This window comes from Elaeis guineensis, chromosome 1, assembly GCF_000442705.2.
Source record: "Elaeis guineensis isolate ETL-2024a chromosome 1, EG11, whole genome shotgun sequence".
In the NCBI taxonomy this organism is placed as follows: Eukaryota; Viridiplantae; Streptophyta; class Magnoliopsida; order Arecales; family Arecaceae; genus Elaeis; species Elaeis guineensis.
The window spans coordinates 25,540,767-25,563,884 of NC_025993.2; the positions used below are offsets into that span (position 1 = coordinate 25,540,767).

The 23,118-nt window shown below is 33.5% G+C and overlaps 1 protein-coding gene across 1 annotated transcript; it reads right to left on the reverse strand.

The window, feature by feature from the left end:
• Positions 1 to 684: 684 nt before the first annotated feature.
• Positions 685 to 20,732, reverse strand: LOC140855813 (LRR receptor-like serine/threonine-protein kinase IOS1). Its single transcript, XM_073252736.1, has 2 exons — positions 20,705 to 20,732; positions 685 to 1,130 (listed from the first exon to the last, which is right to left on the reverse strand). Exons 1-2 carry the CDS (start codon positions 20,730 to 20,732, stop codon positions 685 to 687), a joined length of 474 nt encoding a protein of 157 aa, XP_073108837.1.
• Between the last annotated feature and the right edge of the window lie 2,386 nt (positions 20,733 to 23,118).

Sequence of the window (23,118 nt, forward strand, 5' to 3'; positions counted from 1 at the left end):
AGAACGGATGTTGTTGGCTCCAAATCCATCTAGCATAACATCTTGAGCTATTGTAATTTAGATTCACCGACCACATGATTTGCATGGGCATTGATTTTTGCATTGGATACTTGTACCAAAAAAGGGAAATTTTTTCAGGCTGTTCTTTAGTTTTTAATCCCATGCTTGTTTCTTAACAGTTTGACTGAGGTGCAAATGGAGCAGTGACCTCATGTACAGGGACCACATTGTATCTTCCGCACAAAAGAATGATTAACCTTCCTTCGCATGAAATCACCATGGGATCATCAGCTTCACAGATCTCAAAGCATTCCGAAATCCATCATTCATCGGTCAGCATAGATATCATCGTAGTCAGCTGATGATCCAGCATGTACCATACCATATTCTTGATAGACTAGGTTCAAATTGTTTGAAACATACTCACCACCATAATCAGCCTCATAAATCTTATGGTTAAACAAAACATGCATGCAAGATATCGTTGATGAGCAAATAATTGGATTCAGAACCACAAAGACTACCAATAACCATATGCATTAGAGTTTTAGTCCTCCCCAACAGTTATTGAAGACCAAACCACACCATGGTTCAACCATTTCTACACAGCAGGACACTTTCAAAACCACACCAAACCACAAGCACAGAATGCACAAGTAGGTATAGAGTTCATAGAGATGCACCTTATCTTGCTGTTGGACCACTCTCAGTAATTTTTGCGTCAGTGTGTGCCATTCCAAATAAATCTATCTGATCCAGCTCAAGGGCTTCTACATAGATATTCTGAGCTCTTTCATAGATATTCTCGGCTCTTTCATGGCTGAGCTCAAGTTGCAAGCTCTCCTTCAACTGTGACACCACTTCAGACATTGCTGGCCTCTGACTAGCCGTTGGCATGGTGCACTTCATTGTTGTATCTACCACATTCCAAACAGAATTGGTGTCATACTCCCCTTTAAGCCCTGCACTAACAACATCAGTGATGTCCCCTCTGGCGAGCCGCTGCCGCACCCATTGGGCTATGTGACCCCTTTCAGGGATTTTAACCACAGCCGGTAGGCCTGTTATCAACTCTAAGAGAACAACCCTGAAGCTGTATACATCACTCTTCTCATTCAGCTTGAAGGTACCTTAGTACCTAGATAAAGATTATATCATCAGTTTCCATAATCTCGAATAAGTCCAGCATTAGTTAATTTATAGTTGTCACATGTTAAACAAGGATGTGCCTTTTTTAATCCTAGGCACCGAGGCCCAACCAGCCTTCTAGTAGGCACTTCAACTGGGATGCATCAAATCAGTGCATCAGCTTCTTGTTTCTTGTAGACGGCTAGAGAGTACAAGGTCCCCATTTTACATGAGCATAAATCCTCTTAGGTGCATGATTTACACTGCAGAATACTGTGTAGCACTCGATGGATGGCCTTACATATTATACACATCACATCTTATTTGATGACCATATGATGACTATCAAATGCTGCATAGCACTTTGTGGTGCAAACAGCGTACCACAGAGGATCTTGGATAATTTTACATGGCTTATAAATTTCACTTTGCTTACTATGGAAAAGTGGTGCCACAAGTAGAAGCAAAAAGATGTGGAAATGAGTTTGAATCTTCCACAATGCAACTTTTACACATATGCAAAATGTAGTATAATTTTGAATAGTTGCCAGGTCATCTATCTCGGTGATGGGCAACACTTATTCATTTTTGGAAGATGATGAGGTATTATTAGTATGGTACATAGCATGTCATGGTGATAAAGGAGAACCATCCATTTCCGAAATAGATGATATGGCAGCTATCTACGATAGTACCACATTCTGTAGTGCAAAAGTCACATTGAAGAGGATCACATTTTTGTGGAAATTAGCTATATATGACTAGTTATCAAATCATACTCAGGATCCATGTATCCTAGAGTGCCCGCGATAACCTCGATAGACACATGAGTGTGATCAGCAGTGAGGAAAGCTTTTGACACCCCAAAATATGCTATCTTGGCCGCCAAGTTTTGTGATAAGAGGCTGTTTTTGGGCTTCGCATCTTTATGGATGATAGATGGGGTGCATTTTTTATGCAGATACTCCAGCCCTGTTCACTAAATTAATCTTTAGTTGGATGATAGGGATTCCTATAATAAAAATATATAATCATAAAAGAACAGATAATATATACTATGCTAGACCTTTTGCAGTGTCAATTGCAATCTGAAGCCGCTCTCTTCAGTTTAGGACTCTACCGGTACCATCTTTATCTATAAGAGACAATATTAGACAAGTATATATATGGAGGCCTGAACACGTGCGCATCCAACAAATCTAGGCTTATCATGATAGGATTGCAGAAATGGACTATTAACTCCAAATATTCGATTGCATTGGGAAAGAAAAAAGAGGGGAAAAAAAAATGAAAGGTAAGATAACATGACTAAATAGTTTTATAGTTCTTGTAATGGAATACGTTAACTCTACTATATATATATATATATATATATATATATATATATATATATATATATATATATATATATATATATATATATATATATATATATATATATATGTTTGTGTAGAACCGGATCACATTATGGCTACTATAGAACTTATAGATTTACACCTTCTTTGACATGAATGATGGAAGCCCAATATCGATAATATGAACTATTAGATATGTTCTATTACATCTAAATTACTTTCATACAAAAACTTCATGAAACTTAAAAACCCCTACTCTATGTATCAAGTGGAAAAACATGTATTATTTTGTTTTATCTAAAATATCCAAATTTTGACCACTTTATGTACAGTCTAGGGATCTGCAAGCCTCATGATTTTTGGTAAGTAAATAGCTTAGAGGTAATAAATTGCATCCAACAACTCATATCATCGATGAGGGAACCCCATCATGTAATTCAAAAAATGTATAACTTTATATTAGTTGCACCAGGTGTGAACTTGAATGACTCCTTTTTTATTTTGATTCTTAAGATGAAGTCAACAGCATCTGCCAACTTCATTTTAAACATCAAAATTCTAAAAAAAAGCCAAAGCCTACTCCAATTAGGATTCCATTTTTAGTTGGTCATTAGTTTTAATAATTTTGTAACTCTATTTAATTATTCCTTGTGTGTCTTATTTCAAATAGGATTTCATTTCTAAAGTTATTCTATTTAGTTTAGATATTGTGTTTTAGTGGATTTTTGATTTTTGAGTTTAGATATGAGTCAAACATCCTATCCATGTGATACTCTATTTAAAGGAACCTTTGGTCTCTTTTCTGTGTGTGGAAGAGTATAGAAAAGGGTGTAGAAAGAAAGAGAGAGGAAAGATTATTCTTGTATGTGGAGACCCTTCCATAAGGTATTTTTATGAGGTTTTAGTCTTTATTCTCTTTTGAATAAATTTGATTTTCGCTCTCAAATTTTTTCTTACATATTTTTTTCTCACGATTCTCTACAATTATTTTTTTCATTTGATGTTTGTTTTCAATCTTGGGCTAAAACATGATCGATCTACTCTGAGCAGCATATCATTCTATATGATATCAAAGCTAAGGTTTTGATATTAGTGATTCTACATGGTATCAAAGTTATAGGTTTTGAGATTGATGGCCTATGTATTATGGCTCTACATGATATTAGAATCATATGCTTGGAGAGTGATCAAGCAGTTTTTAGCTTTGATGAAATTTATTTAGCTTAGTTTTTTTTGGAGCAACAATTTAATTGTTGGTAGTTTATGTGTTCATAGCTCAGCATAGTTGAAAAGCTTTTAGTATTTTGTTTTACAGCAGTGCAAGCATGTAGACTCTTATTTTATGATTAAAAAGATGAATTATTATGATTGATGCTACTATCTTCAATCTTAATAGATTCAAGATACCTGATCTTATCAATATCAATAAGGCTACTCTTGTTAATCCTATTTTCCTCTGTAAGTTAAACAACACTTGTTATCTATACTGGAAGGATCTTGTCAAGTCTTATTTGAAAGATCAAGATTTATGAAATATTTTGGATCAGTCATAGACAATACCAATAAATAAAATTTTAATAAGAAAGTAAAATCTAAAATCTAGGAAAATAATATGGATTATTTAAATTTCAATTGATAAAGAAAATTATCTATATATCTAAGATCTAAAGGAGCCAAAAAAAGTGTGGGACATTCTTATGGTTGTCTACTCAAATTCATACAAAGTGAGACATCCTAAACAAAAATTATCTTAAAAGTGGATTATGATTCCAGGCTTTCCTAAAGATTTAGAAGAAAAACAAAATTGGTTTAAAGATAAGTTTGATCAATTAGAGCTTAGATCAGTTTCTGAAGACTCAGAGCATGGTAAGGTTGATTAGTATGAGTATTAATCAAGTCCACATTAGAATCTAGAGCAGAAGGAGCTTAATCAAGTTGATATTGTATCAAGTTTAGAAAAGATCGTGATTGAAGGATTAGTTGATTCTGAAATTGTTCAGAAAGAATTAGATGATGCTATAGTTGATCTGGGATCCAGTTAAAAGAGATCTGTATTGAGGGATCAAATTATGCAGAAAAGTCCTATGTTGAAGCTATCCAAGATCAGGATGTTTCTTGTGAAGATTTAGTTAGTCATAAATATAAAGAACTAACTACGTTTGAAGTAGCTTCAGAAATCAAGCAACATGAAGATATGCTTGATCGAGATGGTTCTTATACTATACCTTCATGTTGGACAAGATTTTTGGTGCATTAATTAATTTTGAAACTACTCCAAAAGTTCAAACTATTAGAATACTTATATATGAAGATTTGATTCTATATGTAGAAACTAACTATGTGCAAATTCTTGAATTAGATGATGCTATAGTTGATCTGGGATCCAGTTAAAAGAGATCTGTATTGAGGGATCAAATTATGCAGAAAAGTCCTATGTTGAAGCTATCCAAGATCAGGATGTTTCTTATGAAGATTTAGTTAGTCATAAATATAAAGAACTAACTAAGTTTGAAGTAGCTTCAGAAATCAAGCAACATGAAGATATGCTTGATCGAGATGGTTCTTATACTATACCTTCATGTTGGACAAGATTTTTGGTGCATTAATTAATTTTGAAACTACTCCAAAAGTTCAAACTATTAGAATACTTATATATGAAGATTTGATTCTATATGTAGAAACCAACTATGTGCAAATTCTTGAAGCCCCTCAACTAGAGGCATGTGGATATAACTAAATTTTTATTTTTGATTTTACTTATTTATAGATAATAGTCAATGCTCACAGTTATTACACCTTGTAACTTGATGTTTATTGGGATAAGCTAGATGCTTGAAAGAATTTTGGTATCATGACTATAGAGTTTGTGCCGAGAGAAAGTGTTACAGGATATCATCTATTTTGATATGCATTGAAGAGGATGAGCCAATGAAAGAGTTATTATTCGAGCCAATAAAGGAGTTCTATTATTTCATTGTTAGTTCAATAAGTTATGATGTGCTGTTATTGCTGCAATGATGGTGATGGCTATTATAACATTTCATAATATGGACAAATTCAATATTCTTGGTATGGACTTTGTAATGAAAGGGAAATTGAGATGCATTGCCAAAGCTCTACTCCAATTAGGATTTCATTTTTAGTTGGTCATTAGTTTTATGACTTTAGGACTCTATTTAGTAATCCCTTATGTATCCTATTTCAAATAAGCCTTTACTCTATTCAGTTTAGAATTTGTATTTTAGTAGATTTTTGATTTTTGAGTTTAGGTATGAGTCAAATATCCCACCCATGTAATACTCTATTTAATAGGACCTTTGCTATCTCCTTTGTGTGTGGAAGAGTATAAAAAAAGGATATGGGAAGAAAGAGAGAGGAAAGATTATTTTTGCATATGGAGACTCTTTCATGAGGCATCTTTGTGAGGTTTTAGCCTTTATTTTCTTTTGAATGAATTTAGTTCTCTCTTAAATTTTTTCTTCCATAATTTATTTTTTTCTCACGATTCTTTGCAAATATTTTTCTCTATTTGGTATTTGTTTTGAATCTTGGTCTAGCAAAATTGATGTACTTCAGGTAGCATGTCATTTTACATCTTGGCCTTTGTTTCATTCAAAATTGGTTTTGGGCCTCTTTCAACCCTTCTTGGCCCTTCTCTCGACCTCTCTCTTCCCCTCATCCCTCTAACTCTCTCTTCCTCCCTGATCTCCTTTCCTTCTTCTTCTCCCTCCTTCCCTCTCTTTCTTCTCTCTCCACTCCCTTTTTCTCTCTCTCCATCTTCCTCTACAATTTTTCTTTATCGATATATACCGAAACAACATGATATAGTACTGTATCATACCATACTACCAACCAATTAGTATAGGTACCACCAAAAACTTTTTTTCCACTCGTTTACCTTCTTAAACCAATAGTTAGGATTGAAACATTCTGATAATACAAAAACATTATATAAAAATGATACTATGGAAGTTGCTTGAGTTGGTTGGCACCTCCTCTGTGCAGTTGGTATGTAGATTTTTGGATCTGAACCCAAATATGACATTCTTCGTATCTTTCATCATTTTTTCAAAAAGATTACTACTTCTACTTAACACTATAGATTGGAAAGTGCATCTCCATACCTTTTGTTCTTTTTTCATTGGAGCTTAAATCTTCGCTGTGGCTCTAAGTTATTTTCTTCTTTTTTTTCTTGATTGGCTCTCCCTTAGTTGAAGCTTTTTTTCTTCTTACTTACTTCTTCTTCCTCTTTATCTTCAGAAAGCTTTTAAATTTTTTGATGATTAATGATAAATCTTCATCTTCATCACTTGATTCTTTAACTTACATATTATCTTCTTGTTTTGAGGACTTGAGTGCTAATACTTTCTTTCTCTTATTGATGTCCTCTTTTTCTTGATTCATCATTGTTTGCTTATAAGTTTGAGGGGGCCCAAAAGCTCTTTCAAGGATAGCTGATTTAAATTCTTTATCTCTTAAATTGTCGTTACTTTTACTTTCCAAGATCTAGACAAAGATCTAAAAATCTTTCTCACAAGATCAGTGTTAATATAAGATTTTCATTATAAATTCAGATTGTTAATAATATTTCTTAAAAATATATCAGAAATAGATTTGATGATTCTATTTTAAACATTTCATACTCATGTGTGAGCATACTAATTTTTAATTCTTTTACTTTAATAGTGCCTTCATAAATTATTTTCAATATATCTCGAATTTCTTTAGTAGTCATATTCTATTAAATTGATTTTTATTAAGAGCATAATATAGTACAATCATTGTATTTGCATTCAATTGAGTGAATTTCTTTTCTTTATTGTTTCATTCATTTTCATATTTAGAAACTTGAGTACTCCATTTACAATTTTAGTAGGTGTATGTAGACTATATTCTATAATATTCCACAAATCATATTGTTGTGCTTAAATAAAAATTTTTATTCTAATTTTCTAATAAATATAATCAAATCTACAAAAAAGAGGTGGTCTTATAAGAGAGTGTCTTTCATCAAAAGATATCATAAGGGTTGCCATTAATTTTGAGCTTTAGATGGTTAAGTCTACAAAAGATACTAATTGTATTAGATATAGCAACTCAGGAAGGGGATGAATTAAATTTCTCAAAAATTTTTATAATCTAAAAATAAATATGCACCTAATTAAAGTAAACTAAGTATATTGTAGAAGCAATAAATATATACAGCAAAATAAATCATAAATCAAGACATAATAGAAGAACTAGAATAAGCAATATAAATACAATAACTTATAGTAGTTCGGTGCCAAACTCAACACCTACATCCACTCTTTAAGTCTCCTTACTTGAAAATTTTACTATAATCTCTTAATTATAATATATTGACTGGGCTCACAATTAGTCCAATCGATTGTTTTAATAGGCTCACAATTAATCCAGTTGATTTTGCATAGAAAGTCAATCAAAATCTTTCCAACTAAGTCATCTCTAAACTTAGTGAATACAATATTTAATTATGAACTTGTATAAATCTATCTCATAAGTTTCTATTCCAAGAAACTTGTAAAAAAATAATAAAGTCAATAGAATAATACCAAATGAGCCAAAGCTCAAGAAACAATAAACTCATTAAAGTTCGGTTGAAGTTGATGATGAATGCCTATTTAATCTTTGACTTCTCTTCTTCAATAAATAATAGAATTTTCAATGATTATTAAGGATATTCTTGTAGAAGCTCATTCAATTAATTGTGGTTAATTTTTCTCTCTTTAACTTACTCAAAATATTCAATCCCTTCACCAAGAACATGAGTTTTTCTCTTTTGTTCCCTCTTGGATCACTTTTCTAATTAATTTTATGTCTTAAATATACTTAAAAATTGGTTAAAAAAAATTTACTAGTCATTAAAGAGGTTAAACTAACCATTGGAAGTCAGATTTGACCATTAAAAGCTTGCAAAAAAAATAGTCTTTAGGCTATTAGTCGTAGCTGAGTTGACTCAGATTAAATGGGAGTTGACTCATGCAGACTTATGATCGACTCGAGATAAGTAGGAGTTAACTCAAGGTTTGAGTTAAAAAATCTGCTTTTTGTTTGATCAAGAGAGTCGACTGGTAGTCAACTTGGGGTTGATTCCTCTACTACAAAGATTTCTAAGATACTTTAAATACTTCTCCAAATACTTTACATACTTCTCCAACTTTAGGATTTGCTCTTCTAAACTTCTTTATATTTTTTTAAATGTTCAAGCTCATTGTGCTTCCTATAAAATAAATTAACTACTCTAAAAATATACAATTATTAGTATCATACTCAAGTATTTTGTACTCATCAAAAAAATCAATTCTTGGGTCAACATTATCTCTTAATCTTATTTTTTAGTTTCTTCTTTCGATACCTTCCCATGGGTTTAGTGGATTTATTTAGTCTTAAATCTGATCGATTCAATGGAAAAAGATTTTGTAGGTGGCAAAAATAATTAGAAGCCTAGACAATCTCTCTTGGTTTGGTGTTTGCTCTAGGAAAATTAATCACTTCCTTTCAAATCATCTTCTCCTAATATAGGGTTGACTTCTAAATCTCTTGAAGAAATTGACTATCATTGTAGCTTTAGACTACTTAGTTGCCTATCTGATGATATATATGAAATATTTAGGAAATATAAAACCTTGAAAGAACTCTAGTAGGCTTTAGAAGAAACATATATTCGAGATGATGAGGGGGCTATGAGGTTCACTATTTCAAACTTCAATAATTTTAAAATAGTGGACAACATACCCATCAATGATCAGATTCATCAGTTTCAAAATCTAGTCTAAGAGATCCATAGAGAGGGATATACTTTTGATGAAATCTATCGGTATCATACTTGATAGATAAACTTCCACCCTTTTGGTCTTAATTTGCCTGTACTTTAGAAGATCTCAATCTTCTGTCACTCTTAGGTTTGTTCTTCAATCCATTAGGATAGAGGATCAATTCAGATTTAGAAAAATTTAAGAAAGCTAGCTTAAAGCCAAGATCAATCTTATTAAATCTTAAAACCCAAGTCTGATTCCTAAGGGTCAAAATTTTAGAGGTCAAGATCCAAATTTCAAATCCAAAGGCCAAAATTTTAAAGGAAATGATAAACCCAGGCACTAAAACCAAAAGTTTAAACCTAACAATCAAGTACCCAAGGATCTAAGGAATTAGGTGGTGAGAGGTTCTGCTTCATTTATGGTTGAGACGATCATCTCGTACCTCAGTGTTTCTTTAAAAAAAATAAAATATTGTCTATAAAAAGAAGAATGTTATGAAGAACCAACACCAACTTAGACCTTAGGTTAACATGGTCGAAGGAGAACTATCTTTCTTTAGATCGGTTTTTTTCCTCCTTTTGTCAATTTAACCCATTAGAGCCAACATCCATGTCTGTATTGATAGGTCTTGAATTTTCTCATATCAGGGATCAAATGAAGGAAGTGTGATCATGGATGAGATAGTTGTCAAAGTATTAAGAAGAAGAATAGTTAACCTAAAGTTTACTTTAGGAAAGACATTAATTCTTTAAAATATACAACATATATCCACCATAAGAAGAAACTTGTTAAGTGGTTCTCTACTTGTTCAGCTGGGTTTTAAAGTTGTCTTAGAGTATGATAAAGTCGTAGTTTTTAGAGGAGATATATTTACTTGATAAGGCTTTCTATTTGAGGGATTATTCAAATTGAATGTAATTCCTCCTCCAAAACTTAATAAAAATTTAGTTAATTCTTCTACATCTCTTATGTTAAATTCTGAATCTTGTGAAATATGGTTTGGAAGATTGGATAATATTAATTTTAGATCAATCAAGAAAATGTTTGATCTTAATTTGAATCTAAAATTTAACAGCAAACACAATTCTAAGTGTAAAGTTTGTGTTCAATCTAAATAACCTAAAAAATTTTTTAAGCCCATAACTTTTAGAGATATTCAAATTCTTAAATTTATTCATAGTGATGTCTGTGATTCTAATAGAGGACCAACCTATGGAGGTAGTTATTATTTTGCTACTTTTATTGATGGCTTCTCTAAGTTTTGCCATACCTATCTTTTGAAGACTAAGAATGAAGTCCTTAATAAGTTTAAGATTTACAAAGCAGAAGCTGAAAATCAATTAAAAAAAAATTAAAATCCTAAGGTCTGATTGAGGAAGTCAATATACTTCAAATGAATTAATCCTATTCTATGAAGAAAATGGGATAATTCATGAAGCCATTGCTCTCTATTTACCTCAATCAAATGGTGTGGTTGAATGAAAGAGCCGAACTCTGTTGGATATAATTAATGGCATGATCATCAGTTCTGATGTTCCAAAAAATCTCTGGGGAGAGGCTCTTCTATTTGCTTATTATCTCCTTAATAGGATTCCTCTTAAAGATAGAGAAAAGATTCTTTATGAATTTTGAAAAGGATATCCACCTAGGCTTAGTTACTTTCAAGTTTGGAGGTGCTTGACTAAAGTTGGAATTTCTGAACCAAACAGAATTAAGACAAAACCTAAAACTAATGATGTTGTTTTATTTATTGGCTGCTTTCTTGATAGTAACACCTATAGATCTTTTGTTGTCCATTTCAAAATCCTTGCAATAGCAAATAATATCATCATTACATCTCGAGATGCAAAATTTTTTGAAAATATCTTTTTTTTTTAAATGTCAACTCTAGATTAAACATTAATCATCCATTCTCATCAGATTTACTATTATTATCTATTCTTAATTTAGTAGAATTAGCTCCTAAATCTGAGTTTAGAAGAAGCAAGAGAGCTAAAGTTGAAAAGTACTTTATGTTGAGAAATATGCCTCGAGATTCGATCTATAATAGACTTAGAACGAGGTCTAAGATAATGAACAGAATTCAATGAGCCCAAGAATAATCCAAATGGAGTCTGGATGAAGAAAATACGCGTGAAGGAGGACAGCAAGCAGAACTAGGCCTGCAGGAAGAAGGCCATGGCCTGGCCAGGCTTGCAGGTGGGCCAGCCCAAGCCCACAGCCCATGTGGGTGAGCGGCCCAGTGTGTGGGCCAGCCCATCATGCAGACATGCAGGCGCGGCCCAGTGCACGGGTGCGCACGGGTTGACCATGGTTGTAGCCCAACGGGCGTGCATGGGGGAGAGGGCCGTGTGATGGGGTCCACCATGGACTAGCGATCCACACCTGATTAGGCACGATCCAATGGTGTCATTTGCATCGGTGAAGATCTGACTGCTCAGATTGATTCCAAGGTTGATCAGAAAGTAGGGGAAGCCTGATTGCACAATCGGACATCTTTAGTTCAAGCCGATCACGATCGGACAGTCTAGAAGGAATTTAGGGTTTGAATTGAGCCTCGTATCCTAGTGAAAATACTATTTTAGAATTTTTGGAGCCTATATAGCTCCAATTGATGAGCCATTTATTGTGGAGGGTAGGTGGTGATATCTTAATTGTACAGAAAGGCTTTTTGAGAGGTTTCAGAGAGCTTTTTGTGAGAGTTTTAGAGCTTTTTGTTGAGAGACTTTTGTACGAGGGTTGAGTGGTGAGTTTCTTATGTATTCTTTGATTTTATTTCTCCTATAGTGAAACTTGCATGCTCCATGGAGGTAGGCTTGAGGTCGATCTATGTATTTTTATTATGTTTGTTTATTATTATTATTATTATTATTTTTTCATGTGATCAACATCTGTTTCTCGAATATTGTTGTGATCTTGGGCGGGTGATCTATATTCCACAATTGAGGGATCTATCCCAACAAGTCATATTAGAGTACAATAGGTGGTATCAAAGCCTGATTATCATGGACAAGTGGTACCGGATGATCCAGGTAGAGGTGGTGTTGATCGAGATTGGAGATGGAGAAGATAAGCACAATCAAAATGAAGATCAATCAGTTCGATAAAAAGAGCAATTTCTTTTTGTGATAAGTGAGGGTGAAGAACGTGCTCATCCAACACGGATTAATCGATGCTCTCTTGTATGAGAAGAAGTTGGCCACCATAGAAGAGATGACTTGAGAGTAGCTACAGACGTAAATAGTGAGTATCATCCGCTTGTACCTGACAGATGAGGTGATGATTCATGTACTTGATGAGATTTTTCTAACGATGCTGTAGTCGAAGCTCCAAGAGTTGCACATGATGAAGTCCCTCATCAACACTCTCTTTCTCTAGAGGTAGTTCTATCAACTGCAGATGGACAAGGGACAGAGTGTGCAGGAGTAGCTTAACCACTTTTAGAAGATTCTCATCGATCTTCTTAGTATAGGTGAGAAGGTTGAGGAGAAGATCAGGATGTTGGTTTTGCTAGCATCGCTTCCTCCTTCGTATGAGTCTTTAGTGACTGCTCTTTTAGTATGAAAGAGCATCATCAAGATGGATGAAGTCATTGTGATGATTCTTCAGAACGAGATTCTCAGGTAGAAGAATTAGGCTTCGAGCTCAAATGGTGATAACTCAGCTTTGATGATTTTTAAAAGAGCAGGTGGCAGCAGATAGAGTGGCAGAGGATTACAAGGAGGACGATCCAAGTCTAAGATGAGGGATCCCATTAAGATTAGGTGCTACCGGTGTGATGAGTTGGGACATCGTATCATAGATTGCCTTCAACTCAGAGATTGGACGATGGCTATTACAGCGATAGCTTGTAGCGAGTTAGAAGATGATGTCCTAGTGATATTTGTTGAAGTATCTACTTCTTTCTAATAGTGGATCTTAGATTCTGCATGCACCCATCATATTTGTTATAGAGAGGAGCTGTTTGACTCTCTAGAGAGTAGTGAGGGCACTATTTATCTGTCAGATAGATCGAGCTATGCGATCAGAGGCATCGAGATAGTCAGCTAGAGGACACATAATGGTGCAATAAGGAGATTGGATGAAGTTTGATACATATCTAATTTCAGATGAAATCTTATCTCACTGAGCAGACTGGATTCAAACGACTATAGATGGGTAGCTAGTGATGGAATCATGAAAATTATTCACGACAATATGATTATTCTGGTGGTAGAAAAGAGGACAAGAGGATATTATTATCCGATGAGGAGTCCAGTACGAGATGGAGCTTTAGGAGTCAGGGAGAGCCAATGCGAGGTGGAGCTCCAAATGGAGGTGGATTGGGCACGAGATACAAAACTCGAGAGGATGAGAGGTGACATCACAGAGTGAAGTTTCTATTACTATAGAAAACTTCTCTGAGTAGATCTTTGGTTAAAGTGGACATAGTCCATAATGGAGGTAGGATTGAGTGGCCTAGCTTGACTCTCATGTTTGCCTATCCATGAGATAGCAGGCATGCCCTAGGATGTGGGGGTGAGACGGATCATAGGCTCTTAAAGACAGATGAAGGTTGAACATCGAGTCGAGATGGAGATTGTTGAAAGAAATATCTCAAAATTCAGTCCATAATAAATCTAGAACAAGATCCAGAATGACGAACAAAATCCAACTAGCTCAAGAATAGTCCAAACAGAGTTCGAATGAAGGAGATATGCACGAAGGAGAACAGCAGGCGAAACTAGGCCCGCAAGAAGAAGCCCACAGCTTGGCCAAGCCTGCAAGCGAGTTAGCCCAAGCCCACGGCCCAACCAGGTGCATGGCCCAGCCCGCGGGTTGGCCCAGCATGTGGACGTGCGGGCGCGGCCTAGCGTGTGGGCACGCATGGACCTATCGTGGGTGTAGCCCAACGGGCACATGCGGGGGAGAGGGCCATGTGATGCGGTCCACCATGGACCAACGGTCCATGGTGCAGATGGCATAGTCCACACCCGATTAAGCATGATCCAATAGCTGTCATTCATGTCAGTGAAGATCCGACAGTCCAGATTGATTTCGAGGTTGATTAGGAAGTAGGGGAAGCCTGATTGCACAATTGGATGGCTTTGGCTCGAGCTGATCATGATCGGATGGTCCAGAAGGATTCTAGGATTTGATTTGAGCCCGATATCCTAATGAAACACTGTTTTAGGATTGTTGGAGCCTATATAGCATTGATTGATGAGCCATTTATTATGGGAGGTAGCTGGTGACGTTCTGATCATGCAGAGAGGCTTCTTGAGAGGTTTCAGAGAATGTTTTGTGAGAGTTTTGGAACTTCTTATTGAGAGATTCTAGTACAAGAGTTGAGTGATGAGTTTCTCTTGTATTCTTTGATTTTGTTTATCTCATAGTGAAGCTTGCATGTCTCGTGGAGATAGACTTGAGGTCGATCTACATATTTTTATTGTGTTTGTTTATTATTCTTTCTTTTTTTTTTTCATATGGTATTAACATCCACTTTTCGGACATTGTTGTGATTTTGGACGAGTAATCTATATTTCACAATTGAGAGATCTACCCCAACAAGTGGTATCAGAGCACCACACTTTAGTAAAGACTTATTTACTTTCTTGATAGAAGATACTCCTACCTCTTATCAAGAAGTTATGAACTCTCCTATTACTCCATTTTAGAAGGAGGCAATAAATAGTAAAATTGAATTCATTATTAAAAATAATACTTAGATTCTCATTGATTTACCTCCTAAAAATAAATTTTTAGGGTACAATTGGATCTTTTAAAAGAAGATAAGGATTGATGGCACAGTAGAAAAATTCAAGGCTAAGCTTGTTGCTCAAGTTTTTAGACAAAAAGCCATATTGATTTCTTTGACCCCTGCTCACTTATGGCTCATATTACTACTATCCTAATCCTACTTGTTTTTAGCTTCCATGCATAAACTTATTATTCATTAAATGGATGTTACTATTGTCTTCTTGCATGGAGATCTTGAAGAAGAGATCCATATGCAGTAGCTTGAGGATTTTTCTATACTAGGCTAGAAGCACAAAGTTTGCAAGCTTGTTTAATCCTTCTATGGGTTAAAGCATGCTCCTAAACAATGGCATAAAAAGTTTGATCAAGTGATCTTTTTCTATAGATTTCAAATCAATGAATCAGATAATTATCTTTATTATAAATGAGTTGATGATCAATTTATTCTTCTTTGCCTCTATATTGATGAAATTTTGATTCTTGCTCCTAATCTTGATTTAATGAATGATATCAAAAATTTTCTATCACATCATTTTGATATAAAAGATTCAGATGAAGCTTATGTAATTCTTGGTATTAAGAACATTCATTTTTTTGATTCAATCTATCTATCCCAAGCTCACTTACTCAAATAATTATTGATAAATTTGAATATTTTGATTACTCTTTTGTGTCTACTCCTTATGATCCATCTATCCATCTCTTGAAGAACACCGAAAAATCTATGAACTAAGAGAGGTGTGCTCAGATCATTGGTTCTCTAATATATCTGTCTAATCAAACTAGACCTGATATTGCTTATATCATTTTTAGACTTTGTAGATATACTAGTAATCCTAGTACAGTTCATTGGACTACTTTAGAGAGAGTATTTTGGTATCTTAAAGATACTATTGATTATTCCTTATATTTGGTGGGTTATCTAGATGTGCTTTAGGGACATAGTGATTCTAATTAGATTTTTGACATATTATATATCAAATCAACTTCTGACTATATTTTTCTTCTTAGTGGTAGCACTATTTTTTAGCAGTCTTTTAAACAAATCATTTTAGCTAGAAGTACTATGGAAGCATAACTTATTGTCCTTGATTCTATATGTTCTAAAGCTGAGTGGCTAAAAGAACTTTTATTAGAGATTTCTTTAATATCTTCTCTTATTCCTCCCATATCTGTTTATTATAATTCAAAAATGATAATGGATTTTTATAAAAAGGCTTATGAATATGAAAATAAAAATATATTAAACTAAGACAAAAGTCTATAAAAAGAAAAAAAAACTTCAAATTATTTCTTTGAATCATGTTGCAACTAATTTTAATCCCACTTATTACCTTGCAAAAGGCTTGAACAAAGCTCAGGTTTTGGAGTCATCGAGGGAGATGAGACTTAGCCTACAAAGGATCCTCTAGCAGTAGGAACCCAACCTCTGTGATAGGAGATCTCTTGAAGGAGGTTCAATATATATGATAATAACAAGTAGATTGGTTGAAGGGGTATCTGGTCATAACTAGAGATATAAGCAATCTTTAGAAATCCTCATGAAATAATCAAGATGCACATGGTCATTACTGTACAAAATTGTAACATAAGCTCCTATATTGTGTGTATAGTTATAGAGGTTTGAGTTAAAGGAATGTATTTAGGATCCGGTTTACTTCAATTTCTTTAGATTGATATAATGAATATGAAGCGAAGTTAAGTCATGAAAGATACCTCACCTATTGCACAGTATATATATCCAACAAAAAAATATTTCATATTATTAAATTTTTTAAATTTTAGTAGTTTCAGAAATTTTGAGTTTTGAGGAAGATTGTTGATATTTTAGAGAGAATTGGAAAACTCAAAATTCCCTCCACCAACCAATTCCCAACTTTGAACTTATTTAGTCCCACATTAGATAGGAGAAAACTTGAGAAGGGATTTAAAATAAAAATCCTTCTCTTGAGCTTTGCCAAAAACTTAGAAGTTTTAGGCCACACCACATGTGCACACGGGGCTCAACTTGCTCGCGTATGATCGCGCCACACCCATGGCTGCAGCATGGGGGCCCATATTTTATTTTTCTCTATTTATTTTTTCTCTTTAATGAACATCCATGATCACTTTCCTTATTTATTTGGGGATTAATATGATTAATGTTGCTTAAGATTAATCATCCGATTAATATTTCTGCTGTTGGTAGTATAATCACTAGATTTAATCTTTTGTCTATTAACCAATTAAATGTTCCCTTTAATATTTTAACCATTGGATTAGCCCAAATGGCTAGTTTTTGGGCATATAAATTGGGCTCTTGGTAGGGGTTGGATGATACAAGAAAAAACATGTTCTTTTTTCTCCTAAGCTCTTCTATACTTTCCTAAATCCTCTTTCGCCAAGTTCTTTCTTGATCTATTTTTTTTTTTGTTTTTTCATCATTTTTAACTGTTGGGGTGAAACTCTATCATTCTTTCCATAGTTGTGCCTGTAGGGGAGGTCTCTAATTGTATCTTGGAGTGGAGTTCTCGAGATTGATCCCACACGAAGATTGAAAATCATCTTAAGTGCATAGCATGTCTCCGGACAAGTTGTCTTCATGGATTTTCTATAAGTATTTGATTGACTTTAATATTAATTTAATAATAGATTTTAGTTGTTAGTTCGAAGAATCGTAATCGGCTATCATAATTTTCTTAATATTTCTTACATGAAATGCATTAATATATCTGTATATAATGGAAAGATCTTGGAGTCCAACAAGCATGTTTGATCTGATGAGCACTTTAAAAATGAAAAATAGATAGGGAATCCAACACATATTGGGCTCCCAAAAGCCTGAGATAACATCTCTTAGGTAGTGCCTATAAAAAGGAAAAAGAAACAAAGAATGCTTGGGAGAGAGCAGTAGGTGCATCATACATAGGGGTGGCAATCGGGTTGGATTGAATGAGATACAGATTGGATCAGATACATGATACATCAATAATTTATCAATTAATTTATCATTTTAAATCTAGCCTATTTATTAAACGGATCAAAAATCCAAATCCAGATATGACTATTTTATTAAACAGATAATCTATCTTGACTTACAATGGATTAAAATAAGTTAAATAGGTTAAACAATTGAGCATTACATCCTTAATCATAGGTATTACACTCAATGAGAAGAAACATGTAATAACGCATGCCATCTCCCTTCGTGTTGGTGGCTAGGGGCTCCTTCCCTGTATAACCCTAGCAATAAGGATGTCAAACTTAAACCCAATATCTTGATTAGCCAGGATCATTGGGCTATTGGCCTCCATCACCAATTCTCATGCACATCCATGAGATGGCCAGCATGATGAGAGTAGCAATGCTATATGAACTTTGGGATCCATCAAATGTAGCAGCCCATAATGTTCAAGGCCCATATGGCTCCAAAGATAAAAGTACTTATTTGATGCCGCTTACATTTTCATAACAAAGTGAGTCAAATTCCGTTTGGAAATGTCCAGTCTATTTTCGTACAAAATTTATGGTTTTATTCATGTATTATTTTTAGAACCGGCAGCTCAGCTTGGGTTTCCATGTAACCTACACCCAACCTAGAATTTATTCATTTTTTTGACTTTTAACTAAGCTTTAGATCAAACTTAAGCTTAAAAGACAAACATGGCAGTATTGATGAATTTCAGAGTGACAGAATCGTCTTGAAAGGAGACTTAAAGTCTGTGGCATCCTGAATAAATGGTCAAGTCTGAGGTATCCTAAATAAATGGTCATAATTCTTTCGACACTTCAAAATATAAAGACTTTTGATGCTATAGTGCCTACTCTTGTCACTATATTATATGAGAAGCATATCAAATTGCTAATTTCTTGGCAAATTATGCAAGTGTGATGAAGCAGTTTGGAATGATAGTTTTCCCATATTTGATCTTGCCTTTTTAGTTAGAGCTTGTGCTTAGGAAGTTGCTTTCCTCATATTATAGTGAAGTTTCTTCACCCTCTGTTAAAAAAAAAAAAAAAGAAAAAGAAAAGAGAAAAAGGAAAAGGAAGATGGTGGTTTTGGGGGCTAATGGTCCAATAGAACAGACATAGGCTAGGCTTGAGCTCATACCCTCGAGGGCAGATGGCTTGGGATCATTTCTAATCCTACTTATTCTATTTGTTCTGCAAAATAATTCAATTAGAATTCTCTCTTCTACAAAGCAAGGTTCCAATAATGCACCATCCATTCCATTATTATCAACCCCTACTAGAATCATTATTGATCATTATGACAATTACAAAGATTATTATTTTCCTTATATGCATTTCATATTTTTGAGTATTAAATTAATGAACAAAAATCATATGAGGTGCGGACCAATGAAGAAAATATGTGGCGGGCTTTCTATTTTGCTATATTTTCTCTAAAGAGGAAAACCAAAAGTCAGCAACTTCTCCTACTAACGGAGTTGTTAGCCCTGTGATTAAAAAATAAAAAATAGAAAGTAAATTATGTATGGCATCCTCTCGCCTCCTCATTTACAAATCATACATTTTATCGATTAATCATCTAAAAAGCTAATACACATATTTAGATAAATTGATACATAATTTTTAGAGTGACATTTATCAGTATATAATATACTATCCAGATGATAAACACTTACTAAATTAATCATCTAGCAAACTAACACACACTTTCAAGTAAATTAATACATAGTTTCTAAAAATTCATATTTACTGATACAATACTACATAACTAGGTAATACATATTTATCAATGTTTTGGTACATACTGCCTGCTTTTTTTGATACAGACTCTACAATGATCCGATACGCACCTTTAGATAAATCAATATATAATTTTTAAAAATATTTTTTTACCAATACATACTACATGATTAAGTAATATATGCTAAGTAAATTAGTATTCATCTAGCAAATTAATATATATCTCTAGATAAATTGGTACATAATTTTTAGAATATGATATTCATCGATATTAGTATATAAGTTTTTCCTTAATATAACATAAGAAATTATATACATAACATTCTTTAGATTACATGAACTCTTAGGTACAAAGATTTTAGAAAAAAGAGAGATTTAGAGAAGAAGAAAGTGATTCTAGAAGAGAAGCAAGACCTCAGAGATATGAGAGATGGCTTGATGAGAAAGAGGATAGACAAAGAGGCTTGATAAGAAAAAAAGAAGATACAGATGATCTTCAATATGGACGATCTCAGTTGGCGCATGTAATTTTCTATCCTTTTATTTTTTTTAAAGTTATAGGATTGATGGACTTTATTAGTAGGAGTCCTTTGGGTTTCCTCTTTGAAACAGGCACCAAAACAAACATAGCAAAATATATAGATATGATATTCTATATTGCCCACCCTATATAATTTTTGTTCAAACAATTAACAATTGTAATGGTTGTGAATGATGTTATAATGGGAAAAAAGATAATAATCACAGAATGATGGTTTTATTTTCCAAATCAATATTCACTTGATAAGAAATTATTATTTTCTAGGTGTTAACTTTTAATTTCTAAAAATACTATTTTTTGTTATTTAAAAATGCAAATAATGGCATTTTTTTTGGTTATAATAGCCTATTACAATACTAAATAACCCATTATAATAGTTGTTATTTTTTTTCTTGTTACTATGTTTGTGCATATGTATATGCCAACAATTATAATGATCTTATTGTGGCAATTATGTAAGCTCATCTTACCAGCAAATGACAAATCAACCGTCCCCATAGCTTAGGGGTGGCAATTTGGTTTGACTCGTCGGATATCCGATTTGACCCGATCTTCATGGGATGGATTTTATCCGATCCAATTAAAATCCAGTGTGGATATAAGTTTTAGAAAACAAATCTGAAGAAGGTACAGATCGAATATGGATAATAGTATGCCTCACCCCGAACTCGACCTGATATATATATATATATATATCCAACACAAAATCCTAGCCATCTAAGCTTTCCGTATTTGGCTGCTCCACCTCCCCTAAGCTTCCATATTCAGCCACTCCAAGCCTCTCACCCAATTGAAAGAGCAGAGGAAAAACTAGGAGAAAATGAAGGAAAAATCAAGAAAAAGTGAAAAAAATTGAGAGGGAAGTCCTTTTCTTACATAGATTGTTATTTATTTATTTTTTTTACTTTCTTTTCTTTTCATTATCTTTTTTAGAGATAGTGCACTTGAGAGAGATTAGAGACGTTTTCGAGGTTCCAATTGCATTTTTTTTCCTCAAGTATATGGGATTCGATCCGAGTTGTGGTGGTGTGAATTGGTTCCTTGAGGTTTTGAGAGCTTAATTTTGGTAGAAGCATGATATTTTGTAGGGTTGGAGATTTTTGATCGAAAAGATTTTATCTTTGGCTACAAAATTTTTAATTTATGGGATTTTGTTCTATTGTATAATTTTTTTTAAAAACTATATAAGGATTTCAGATATATCTGATCAGATCCGATCTAATCCATTTTTAGAGCTCGATCTGACCTAACCCGATCCGAGATGGGTACGGGACGGGTGCGGATATAAATTTTTTTACTGATGGGATGGATACGGATATCAGTCGACCCATTCCATATCCAACCCATTGCCACCTCTACTCTAGCTTTCCATACAGGTGATATTTCTAGGCTTTTGCTATAGGACTTTTACTATACTTCTCCTAAAGAATAAAATTGTCGCTTCCATTTAAAAAGATATTGACTATCTGATTAAGAAATAATGCTCAACCCTCATGCATGTTAAGGCTATCCAAAGTAGATGTTATAACATGGCCGTTATTTTAACTTTGCTATGAAAAGGAGAACTTTAATCCATGCACGTGTGATACATCTATTAAAAAAAAAAAAATTGCGGAATACCATATATGACAGGCCAAAATGGTGCACCCCAAGCCGTATACGTTTAGGTGGTATGGTAAGAGTGGATTCCGTGTCAATTGGAACTAAAGTATTTTGGTCGCGCAATTGATATATGTTATGTATTTACTTAATTCAACATCCCTCCTCCAAAGAAATTTAGTTCCCTAAAAGAAATGATTATTTGCTAAATAGGCCTCTCTGTATGCATTTTTCCTTCCTTATTTACTTTTGGTCCCTGTTGTAATAATGAAATCCTCCAATATATAATCAAAACAAACTTTCATAATTAGGACTTAAGCTATGATAAGTATTCTAAGAAATTGTATTAGTTAGTAAAAAATTAATAAAGTAATATTTTATGACATGATCACCTATATTTATGAAAGTTGTACAATAAATTGCAACAACCACCACTTATGAGACATATATCTGGTTATGTCATCAAACTAATATGAACACATAAAATGATAGTATTCTTATCATAAAACTGATGCCCACTGGTGAACCTTGCAAGTCTAGTAGAATAATCTATGTCTTTGAACCTTTCTCTAAGTAGTTTAAATAAAAGCATAGCACAGTTCCCCTTCTACTTTAAACAAAAATAGAAACCAAGTTTCCTATTTAAAACAATCATATGCTATATGGGGTGGTAATTTAGGATCCAACCTAACTTATAGCTGACTTAAAATAAGCAGATATAAGTCTAGCATAAATGAGTCTGTGCCATAAACAATCGACTTGACTCATTTATTAAGTTGTTCAATTTCAGATTCGGAGTACAAAGCCATGTAAGCCGTATCGACCCGTTTAATAATTATGTCCGTCTAACGGTTTTAATGCAATCCATTTACTCATTTAAGTCATCTGAGACTCATTTAACTATTTAAAACCTGTCTAACCCGTAATAACTTGATCTGACCTGCTTTTTAAATGAGTTATGCAGGTTGAATTAATATGTTGGATGGGTAAGTTTTATTATTTCTGGTTATATGAAAATCATGTGAAAAACCATTTGGTGAGGGTACTTTTTGCATGTGCTGCATATCTAGATGAAACTTTCATAATATATACAAGTTACTAATTCTCTTAATATGCACTTAACAAAAAAAAGGATTGTTTTTTTTTTTTTTTTACATTGCTATATATCTCTATCGATAGACTTATAATAGATTTACCAGTCTGATTCACCAAGTTTAATTACCTTTTTTTTTTTTAAATTTACTCTCCAATCATAAAGAAAATCCTTACCAAAACTTTTTCTAAT

Bases quoted from the DNA above. Each gene is read 5' to 3' on its own strand.
- LOC140855813 (XM_073252736.1), bottom strand. From the start codon at position 20,732: ATGGGGACGGTTGATTTGTCATTTGCTG. The intron at 1,131-20,704 runs GTAAGATGAGCT...CTAGGTACTAAG, and splicing joins GGTTGATTTGTCATTTGCTG to GTACCTTCAAGCTGAATGAG.